The sequence below is a fragment of the Octopus bimaculoides genome, chromosome 1 (genome assembly GCF_046866305.1).
Source record: "Octopus bimaculoides isolate indiv1 chromosome 1, ASM4686630v1, whole genome shotgun sequence".
Taxonomy (NCBI): Eukaryota; Metazoa; Mollusca; class Cephalopoda; order Octopoda; family Octopodidae; genus Octopus; species Octopus bimaculoides.
In genome coordinates, this window is record NC_142928.1 from 112,000,625 (window position 1) to 112,012,401 (window position 11,777).

The 11,777-nt window shown below is 40.5% G+C and overlaps 1 protein-coding gene across 3 annotated transcripts in view; it reads right to left on the reverse strand.

The window, feature by feature from the left end:
• The window catches only part of LOC106877988 (multiple epidermal growth factor-like domains protein 8), a 695,248-nt gene that overhangs the window by 401,923 nt on the left and 281,548 nt on the right, over positions 1–11,777 (reverse strand). For all 3 annotated transcript variants that reach the window (XM_089356139.1, XM_089356136.1, XM_089356146.1), the window contains exon 15: positions 4,349–4,589. In XM_089356139.1, the coding sequence (XP_089212265.1) occupies positions 4,349–4,589 (241 nt within the window). The remainder of the gene's footprint in view (positions 1–4,348; positions 4,590–11,777) is intronic.

Sequence of the window (11,777 nt, forward strand, 5' to 3'; positions counted from 1 at the left end):
ACACAAACATACATCAATATTCACATGTTTACATCCATATATATTCACAGATATATATATATATATATATACATACAAATACATCTGCCCATACCATACATGCATAACATATATTCTTCAATCAATTTGTGTGTGTTTGAGAGAGAGAGAGAGAGAGAGAGAGATTTAGCATCCACTTTCCATACAGGCATGAAGTGAACAGTTTCAAAGGGAAATGGCGAGCTGTAGGACTATGTTGAGCTGCAACGTCATCTTTGACATGGCTTCCATGGCTAGATACTCTTCGTAATGCCAACGACTTTACAAAATATACTGGGTGAATTCCTCTTTCTACCAGCAGTAGTGAGGATATCAAGAAACTTGCAAGCCAGAAAAGAACAGAGAAAAAGCACTCACTACTATCTGAGAGAGGAAGACGGTGGTATTGAAAGGTTAAGTATGATACAGGGAAAAGCACAGGTGTCTTGCTAGAGCAAACTCTCAAGGAACAAGAGGGTGAGCCTAAGAGAGGATACAGATAGTGGGTCATAGAAGGGGATGAGAGAGTGTGTTATACTTTTATAGGAGTGTGAGGGGGGAGAAAACAAGTAGAGGTTAATGTGGTGAGGAATGAACAAGAATTTTGGTACCGATGATGGGAAATACCAGTATTAAGAGGGGTAAGGTGGTGGATATTGGAGTGGCTCAGGAAGGAGAATAGAACAGAAAGTACATGCAAGGTGTAAAAACAGTGGAGATAGAGATATAGGGATACATATATGACCATAGGTGGGTCATGATGGTAGATGTAGGAAAGCATTGAGAATGACAGCAGATAAGAAAGGTGTTTAAAATTGAGTATAGTAGCTGAAGACACAGAAAGCAAGTTCATTAGTATTAATATTGAGGGCAAGAATGATGATGAACAGAAAGGGATGAGATGTAATATGTACCGCTTCTGCACTCAGGTACAGCAGCCAAGAAGTACCATTGATAGGGTAAAGATAAAATGTGGAGAGGAGAATACTTGAGGAGAGGGGGGAATACAGTCTAACTTTCAACGAGAGAGAGAGAGAGAGAGAGAGAGAGAGAGAGAGAGAGAGAGAGAGAGAGAGAGAGAGACCTTTCATTGCCAACAGAGTTAAATGCTCTCTGAACTTTCTCCATCCTATCATTACTCAAGTAACTACACTTTCAGAACATCCTACTTCACTGCTAATTAAGTTGTCTGGGTAACAGAAACTATCTACTACTTCTAGGAAGCTTCCAGGGTCTTTTAGAAAATCAATTTCCCATGTGACCTCAGACTTTATGACACCTGCGCATCACCCACACACGAAAACTATGTTCAAAAGCTACTTAACCGTCCAGCAATACTACTACATTTCTTGCATGTGTCCACAACTAATCTTTCCTACATATTGAGCAGGGCCATTTACCTGAAGAGCATAGTGTCCTGTTTGTTTTCTTCCTTACTAAAACCTTGGTCTTTGCAAAGTTAACTTTAAGACCCTTTGATTCCAGGTTTTGCTCCAACACTTGCAATTTCTTTCTAATTTTCTAACAGATTCTGCTATGAGAGCAAGATCATTAGCATACAGTAGTTACCAGGGGCAATAGGTTTTAAGTTCCTCTGTTATAGCCTGGAGGACAATGATGAATAGAAGGGGACTGAGAACCAAATCCTGGTGCATACCTACAGGCACACTAAATTCATCACTCTACTCATTGCTAACTTTCACCTTACTGACGGCACCTCTGTACATGGCTTTCACAATCTTACTCATCTATCCCTAGTTTCATCAGAGACCATCATGTCATGAAGAATGCTTTCTCCAGATAAATAAATGCCAAGTATAATGGCTTACTCTTAGCTAACTACTTCTCCTGCAGTTGTCTGACTAGTGCTTCTACCCATACAAAATCAAACTGCATCTCATCTACTATAATTGTGTTTCTAATTAATTGGGCTATAACATTCTCCATGACTTTCATGACTTGATCCAACAATTCAATACCTCTGTAATGAGGCATCACTATAAATTTTTGATAATATTTGAATGTAATTTCTACTGTACTTTTTCTTGGAGAGCATCTAAAAAGAAATATTTTGAAACCTCATTTGTAAAATTTGGGTGAATATTTTAAGAAATATGACAACTTGAATGGTCAGCAAAATCAATGAAATCTTGCCGAATTAGCCTAAATGAACAATTAGCCCTATTTGTGATATCATATCTATGACCCACTATCTGTAATACAAGTAACAAACAATTTCACAGTGTTTTCAGACCTTGTTAAATCCAAAACTACAGGTCACAGGGACTTGAGTTTTGGCACATTTGTCATTGGTATAGAATTAAATAAATCCTGAGATTTTGGAGCATGATACCATTTCAATAAAATTTTGATAGATTATTAAAAATGGCTATAAATGGCAGACTTTCAGATCAGGATGCCCACATAAGTTGGATTTTCTCCATTTTGACAAGGATTTTTCCAATTATTTTTTCCATCACAGTCTTGAAAATGATGGCGATAAGATTTTTATGGAAAACAAATTAGGAAAATTTATTTTTCACATCATAACCAGATTTAGCAATGACCATATTTAATCGGTGAGAAATTTTTTATATCCTTTTCAAAGTGAACATTAACAATGACAATTTAACTTATATATTTTGTAATGATTATCTGACCTACCTATTTTTATATCAAAATAAAGTGAAAACCTTTCTCTTCATGACAGTATGATTTTTAACACAACTTGAGTTATAGTGTTTGAGCATACTGAACAAGAATGAGCGGAAAAAAAAAAAAAAAAAAACTTTGTAAATGTATGGAAATACCAGAGTGTTTGAGAGACCTTGATATGTTAACTGTCAGATTTTAATTAAAACTGTATGAGAAGAAAGTTTACATCCAGAACTTTCAAATGGCATATAGTTTTCCTTGGAAAATATTTATTTTGACATGAAAATGATGAAGCAAAAAGTGTATTTTTGCATGTTCAAACTGTTTATCTCTATTGTACGGTGTTCTATAGTAATACATAATCTAAGGCATCTCTTTTACACTTGTAACAGCTGACTATAATGTTGCTACACTAGTCATTGGGAATGACATCTTCATGAAAAACCTGATTAAGTATACATATGATTAGAGCATATCCTACTCTGCCAAATATTTTAAGCACCACAGCAGTAATTTCCAATGGACCAGGGGCTTTCCCTGTCTTCATATCCCTAATTGCTTTATCAATCATACTACTGTCAACTAAGCTAGCTGGACCCTCTGTTGTGTTCACACTGAGAATATTCCCTTTTTCCCATACATTCTCCTCATTTAATAACCTTTCATAGAAGGACTTACATGTCTCTTTTTTATCAGAGTCACTAAGTGCAAGCATACCATCACCCATCCATACATACTTCTCACTCACAACATCTTGATTCTTTCTGATACACTGTCTAGCAATCCAAAATACCCCTCATCACTGATTCTTATGTTGGAAGACATTGACAAACTTTGTTTTCTGCTTCTGCTTTTACTAAATAAACTTGTTCCCTAGCTTCCCTTTTAGATATCTGCTATGGTTCTTTGCTACTTCTACTTTTCCACTCTTCTCAAATCTATCTCTTCTCTTCTATGGCCCTGTCAACCTCACTGTTCTATGACCATGTCACCTTTGGTTTGGCAGAAACTTTGCTATATATATATATGACTATTTATCTACCTATATTTGAATATTTTCTCACATAATCTGTTATGCACACTTTCTCCTGCCAGTCTCTGCACACACATTATATAGGTTGAATTGACAGACATTTCTTTCTCTCTCTCTCTCTCTCTCTCTCTCTCTAACTCCATCCCTCTTAAAAAGGAAACAAATGGAACAGGTCAAATAGTAGTAAGCATCAATAATCTGCATTGAATAAAAATAGCAATTAAAATGGAGCTGTAGAGGTATAATAAAAGTTCTGTTTCAGGGATTTTTAGAGATCAGATTCCCTTGACATATTTCAAGGCACAAGGGCTTATCTCTAAGAGTTTATATGTCAAAACATTTTATTGAAGCAATGCATAGTTTAGTCTCAAAACAAGAAACATACAAACAGAATTTTAATTTTACTATGATAAAAATCTCTACAAGAGGAAAATGAACCATTGATCAGTTAAAGACAATGTCATTTAATAAAAAAGAAATACATATTTGAAAGTTAATATGTTTCCTAGCTGTAAATTAATATAGCTAAAAGCAAATCATGATTCTACTAGCCAGATTCAAAATCAGAACTTTTGTAAATATTTCTATATCAATACTTTTACTACTGTACCCTTTTTCTAATGCAAAAATAATGTAACTTACCAGAGAACAATTAACCGAAATATCTGGTTCAAATGTTAAAGATATGCTGGGCAGAGTCTTCTTTTCTCTAGCTAATTCAAAAGGTCTTTGTACATCATTAAAGGGAGTGATAATCCACAAACAGTAAATTTTCCAGGCATGATTCAGTTCAGGAGTGGTTTCAAATGAGCCAAGAGCACCTGAAGTTACATTGGTAAGAACAGTTGCGGCTCCACAGCGGCGATAACATTTATTATTATTTCTGGAAAATAAATAATTCAGGCTTAATCACACAAAGATACAGTTATGTTATAAGCATCTATGAATGTATACAAAGTAATCATGCAATTGCTTGTGTTTTTTTCTTTCATATTTTAATCAAAATGCATCCTTGACTTTTCCACAAACTTCACAATTTAAATTATAAGATTCACAACATATCTCATTTTTCACACAATATGTCGATTTACCACTCCTAATTGCTAGTCAACCATTCTGCACTATACTTTTAAATGTGTTCATCGATTTGGCACATCTAGAGTCATACATACCAACGTCTACAAGGCAACAGATACTGTTTCAATAATCTCTCTTTATTTTTTTTTTCGCTAATGATGTAAGACATTCTCCACCAAGAGAACCCAAGTAAATTTTGTGTCACAAAATATAATTGACTGCTAGCACAACAGGCTGTATGATTATTTGCTAGCACTACCTTGACAACTCCCAACACTAACACTACAACTACTTCAATTACTATTTATAAGCATATGTATGTGTGGTGTATGCTTCTGTGTATATATGTATATTATAGATGGTTTACTATGTGAATATGCTGCTAAATGTATATGCAATCTTAAATGTATATGCAATCTAGCGTGAAAATTTTTAGTTTTCAAACAGATATACTTTTTAATGTTTAATTGATTTATATTTTGCGTATAATTCTTTACCCTCTGTATTTAGACTCTGTCCTTTGATTTCAGGTTTTCTTCCATTTTATAACAAGATGATTTTATACTGAATTTTGTTCATTGTATATATATATATATATATATATATATATATATATATATACATACTAGCAGTATAACCCGACCATGTCTGGGTGTGACATATTACGCCATCTACGATAAGTCTTGCTAGGTGAAAATCAACTAAAAAAGAAAGCCTTACAACGAAAAAACCCTTATGATGAAAATATGTTCATAATTCAAAAGACAATGAAATTAATAGGGAAAGTCTGAAGGCTGTTTTGCGTAAAATTATTAAGCATATGTAAATTTCATCCGTGTAATTGGCTATAGAAATGCTTGTGCAAAACAACATTTTGCACTGCTCTGATTATACATGGCAGGGTAATCCCTTTTCGTAGGAGCTAGGACAGCAATTTGTGATGAAGCAATTGCTGGCGATCTGTTGCTACACAGTTTTGCCAGAATTCTATCAGATTGGGCAGAAGATGTTGATGCACCATTTTCCATTATGTTCAAAGTAGCTTCTGGAATGTGGTGAATTGCTGCAGTCTGTTGCTGTCATTTTAAACCGGTTGCTGTCTTTCCCCAGCAAACTCTCTTCTTAGGAGGCATAATCTATGTATATATTAAACAGAACAACAAAAGTTATAATAGATGGCAGGGTCGGTACTTTTCACATACCTGTAATTTTTCAGATTAACACCCGCACAATTACCCAACCCTAATCTTAAACCTAATCCTAACACTAACCCTAACACTAACCCTAAACCCGAACCCTAACCCCTAACTCCTAACCCTGACCCTGACCCTAAAACCGTAACCATAACACTAATCATAGCCCTAACTGTAACCCAAACCCTGATCCTAAAACCCTAACCCTAACACCATTGTGAAAATCGTGGTATATTTACAAAACATTGACGAACATGAGTTATATTTTACTGAATGATTGTGTACTTGCACGTGTATGCGTTTGAGAGAGCGAGAGAGGAAGAGGTAGAGAGAGGGGGAGAAAGGAATAGAGGTAGTTAAAAGTTTTCTTAAGACGGCTTCTCTTCACTGCCTATTACTTCATTAGAAATATACGGATTCACATACGCACATATTAGAGAAAAATGAAAGAAATATGGACAACTTGCTCCGAAACAACACCGAGTGGAGAACACTTCTCAAAAATAACCTGCAGTTGTTTCCTTAAAAATTCCTACATGCTCGAAATGTACATACATCAAGGTATATTTGTAGAAAACTTCACGAAAACATATTCATTTTCCTGGAGGTTAAGAGGAATTTAGGTGGAATTTCTGAAAATTGTCCCCCACCCCCTCCTAAAACACTTTCACCGAATTTTTTTGTATATTCAGAATCTACATAAATAATATATGCATAGAAAATTTCATAAAAAGTATTCATTTTTCTGAAAGTTATGACCTTCCAAAGTCGGGGGCTACAACTCTGTAGTTATGCCACATTGACGAACATGAGTTATATTTTTGTGAATGATTGTGTTTACTTGCACGTGTATGCGTTTGAGAGAGCGAGAGAGGAAGAGGGGGAGAACGGGAGCAATATGTATGTTGTTGTCACAGATCACGTATGTGTGGTTGTGTGTGTTTTTACTTATCAATGTTATGAAAAATAGGTAAAGAATACTGAGAGGAAAGTTTAATCTATGACTTTGTATGTATCACTTTCTCTCTCTCACTCTCCCTCTTTTACTCTTACTCTCTATATTATATGTTGAATACGTATGTAAGAACGCCGCTCCAGGTAGAAGGAAGAAATATAAAAGTTGCTTGAAACTACAGCCAAATCTCCCTTAAATCACACAAAGTAAACGAAATTTCAAAAATTTAATTACTGCACTGGAAAGTTCACATCCAGAAAATTCCAATGATGTAAAAATTTTTACGAAAAAGTGGAAAATGTGAATTTCTGTAGATGCAATACACACACACTCACAAACTCAGCTTTACAGATATAGATATACATATTTATTTATTTATGTGTTTCAGCCAAGTGGCTGCGGTCATGCTGGTGCACCACCGTGAACATATATGTATATATATATATATGTATAGGTGCAGGAGTGGCTGTGTGGTAAGTAGCTTGCTTACCAACCACATGGTTCCAGGTTCAGTCCCACTGCGTGGCATCTTGGGCAAGTGTCTTCTACTATAGCCTCAGGCCAACCAAAGCCTTGTGAGTGGATTTGGTAGATGGAAACTGAAAGAAGCCTGTCGTATATATGTATATATATGTGTGTGTGTGTGTGTGTGTGTGTGTGTGTGTGTGTGTGTGTATGTTTGTCCCCCTTAGCATTGCTTGACAACCGATGCTGGTGTGTTTATGTCCCCGTCACTTAGCGGTTCGGCAAAAGAGACCGTTAGAATAAGTACTAGGCTTACAAAGAATAAGTCCTGGGGTCGATTTGTTCGACTAAAGGCGGTGCTCCAGCATGGCCGCAGTCAAATGACTGAAACAAGTAAAAGAGTAAAAGAGTATATATATATATATATATATATATATATATATATATTAATAGTTATCGCCAAGCCAACATGGCAGTCCCAAAATTAGGACGACAGCTGCTGTGAATTAGCTCCAAGAAGCCATCGCCTCTAGCTAGCTATGTGACACACGAAACCTGTGTCCTTTATAACCCTCGAACAGGGGAGGTCAGCTGCCTGGCTGGAGCTTGGCTGCTCTGCATTGACAAGGGGCAACACCCCGAAACTAGTCTGCAGGTGCCAAACCAGCAAGGGGAAACTGCTGACCTCCCCTGTTCGAGGGTTATAAAGGACACAGGTTTTGTGTGTCACATAGCTAGTTAGAGGCGATGGCTTCTTGGAGCTAATTCACGGCAGCTTTCGTCCTAATTTTGGGACTGCCATGTTGGCTTGGCGATAACTATTAATTTCCAGTACCGCTGCCGTAGTCTCCTTTAGAGAGACTTAGAAATATTAATAACTCTATATATATATATATATATATATATATACACATATATATATGTATATACATATATATATATATATATATATATATATATATATATATATATACATGTATATATATATGTATATACATGTATATATGTACATACATACATATATATACATATATATGTATATACATTATATATATATATTTCTGGTAAGACAGCTTCAGGAGAAATACCTAGCCAAGGATAAACCTGTTCCTGGCTTTCGTTGATATGGAGAAAGCCTTTGACAGGGTCCCCCGATCTCTCATCTGGTGGTCAATGAGGAAACTAAGGATAGAAGAATGGTTAGTGACAGCTGTGTGAGCCATGTACAGAAACAGTGAAGAATTCCGGTTGGAGGTAGGGGTCCACCAAGGTTGTGTCCTCAGCCCCCTTCTATTTATCATAGTTCTCCAGGCTATAACAGAGGAATTTAAGACAGGATGCCCCTGGGAGCTCCTCTATGCTGATGACCTTGCACTAATTGCTGAGTCACTATCACAATTAGAGGAGAAGTTTCAGGTATGGAAGCAAGGACTAGAATCGAAGGGCCTTAGAGTCAACCTAGCTAAAACCAAAGTCCTCATAAGTAGGAAGGCAGACAAAAAACAAACCCCTTCAGGTAGATGGCCTTGCTCGATCTGTAGAAAAGGAGTGGGAAGTAACTCTATAAGATGCACCCAGTGCAAGCTATGGACACATAAGAGGTGCAGCAATATCAAAGGAAGGTTAACTAGGAAGTTAGTTTTTGTTTGCAGCAGATGTTCTGGAGCTATAAATACTGGAAATGTGCAGAAAACAACTTCTGCCACACTCCAGGGAGAAAAACTAGAAGTGGTTGATAGCTTCCGCTATCTTGGTGACCAAATTAGCAGTGGAGGTAGGTGCGATGAAAGCGTAGCTGCTAGAATTAGAATAGCCTGGGCAAAGTTCAGAGAGCTCTTACCTCTGCTGGCGACAGAGTAAAAGGCAGATTGTATGACGCATGCGTGCGAACAGCCATGCTTCATGGCAGTGAAACATGGGCCGTGACTACTGAGGACATGCATAGGCTCGCAAGGAATGAAGCCAGTATGCTCCGATGGATGTGTACTGTCAGTGTGTATACTAGACAGAGTGTCAGTACCTTGAGAGAAAAGTTGAACTTACGAAGCATCAGTTGTAGTGTGCAAGAGAGACGACTGCGCTGGTATGGTCATGTAGCGAGAATGGATGAGGATAGCTGTGTGAAAACGTGCCACACCTTAACAGTTGAGGGAACCTGTGGAAGAGGTAGGCCCAGGAAGACCTGGGATGAGGTGGTAAGGCACGATCTTCAAACATTGGGCCTCACCGAGGCGATGACTTCTGAACGAGACCTTTGGAAATATGCTGTGCGCGAGAAGACCCGGCAAGCCAAGTGAGACCTAAATCTAAGGCCCAGCCAGTCCACTTATGCGTACCTTCCTTCCTTCATTGGACACTAAATTCCACTTGTGAAGACCTGTTGAGGCAAGTGAAATCGAAATCGAGTTAAATTAAAATTGGACACTAAATCCCACTTGCGAAGACCTGTTGAGGCAAGTGAAATAGAAATAGATTGTTGCCGTGCGGGGCCGTCATGGGAGTTTCGAGCGAGATCATTGCCAGTGCTCCTGGACTGGCCCATGTGCAGGCGACACATGAAATCTTTCGAGCGGGATCGCTGCCGGTGCCCCTGGGCCGGCTCTTGTGAGAGTCACACATGATATCTTTCGTGCGAGATCATTGCCAGTGCCCCTGGACTGGCTCTTGTGCGGGCGACACATGGGGGTTTTCTTCGAGCGGGATCGTTGCCGGTGCCCCTGGACTGGCTCATGTGCGGGCGACACATGAAATCTTTCGAGCGGGATCGCTGCCGGTGCCCCTGGGCTGGCTCTTGTGAGAGTCACACATAATATCTTTCGTGCGAGATCGTTGACAGTGACCCTGGACTGGCTCTTGTGTGGGTGACACATGAGGTTTTTCGAGCCAGATTGTTGCCGGTGCCCCTGGGCCGGCTCTTGTGCAGGTGACATATGAGGTTTTTCGAGCGAGATCGTTGCCGGTGCCCCCGGACTGGCTCATGTGCGGGCGACACATGACATCTTTCGAGCGGGATCGTTGCCAGTGCCTCCGGAATGGCTCTTGTGCGGGTGACACATGAAATGTTTCGAGCGGGGTCGTTGCCAGTGCCCCTGGACTGGCTCATGTGCAGGCGACACATGAAATCTTTCGAGCGGGATCGGTGCCGGTGCCCCTGGGCCGGCTCCTGTGCAGGTGACACATGAGGTTTTTCGAGCGAGATCGTTGCCGGTGCCCCTGGACTGGCTCATGTGCAGTCGACACATGAAAGCTTTCCAGCGAGATCGTTGCCGGTGCCCCTGGGCCGGCTCCTGTGCAGGTGACACATGAGGTTTTTCGAGCGAGATCGTTGCCGTTGCCCCTGGACTGGCTCATGTGCGGGCGACACATGAAATCTTTCGAGCGAGATCATTGCCAGTGTCCCTGGACTGGCTCATGTGCGGGTGACACATGATATCTTTCATGCGAGATCGTTGCCAGTGCCCCTGGACTGGCTCTTGTGTGGGTGACACATGAGGTTTTTCGAGCGGGATTGTTGCCGGTGCCCCTGGACTGGCTCATGTGCGGGCGACACATGATATCTTTCAAGCAGGATCATTGCCAGTGCCCCTGGACTGGCTCATGTGCGAGCAAAACATGAAATCTTTCGAGCGGGATCGATGCCAGTGCCCCTGGACTGGCTCATGTGCGGGTGACATATGAGGTTTTTCGAGCGAGATCGTTGCCGGTGCCCCCGGACTGGCTCATGTGCGGGCGACACATGAAATCTTTCGAGCTAGATCGTTGCCAGTGTCCCTGGACTGGCTCTTGTGTGGGTGACATACGAGGTTTTTCGAGCGAGATCGTTGCCGGTGCCCCTGGACTGGCTCATGTGCGGGCGACACATGAAATCATTCGAGCGGGATTGTTGCCAGTGCCCCCGGAATGGCCCCCGGAATGGCTCTTGCGCAGGTGACACATGAAATGTTTCGAGCGGGGTCGTTGTCAGTGCCCCTGGACTGGCTCATGTGCAGGAGACACATGAAATCTTTCGAGCGGGATCGATGCCAGTGCCCCTGAACTGGCTCATGTGCGGGCGACACATGAAATCGTTCGAACGAGATCGTTGCCAGTGCCCCTGGACTGGCTCTTGTGCGGGTGACACATGAAATGTTTTGAGTGGGATCATTGCCAGTGCCCCTGGACTGGCTCATGTGCAGGCGACACATGAAAGCTTTCGAGTGAGATCGTTGCCGGTGCCCCTGGGCCGGCTCCTGTGCAGGTGACACATGAGGTTTTTCGAGCGAGATCGTTGCCGGTGCCCCTGGACTGGCTCATGTGCGGGCGACACATGAAATCTTTCGAGCGGGATCGTTGCCAGTGTCCCTGGACTGGCTCATGTGCAGGTGACACATGAAATTGTTCG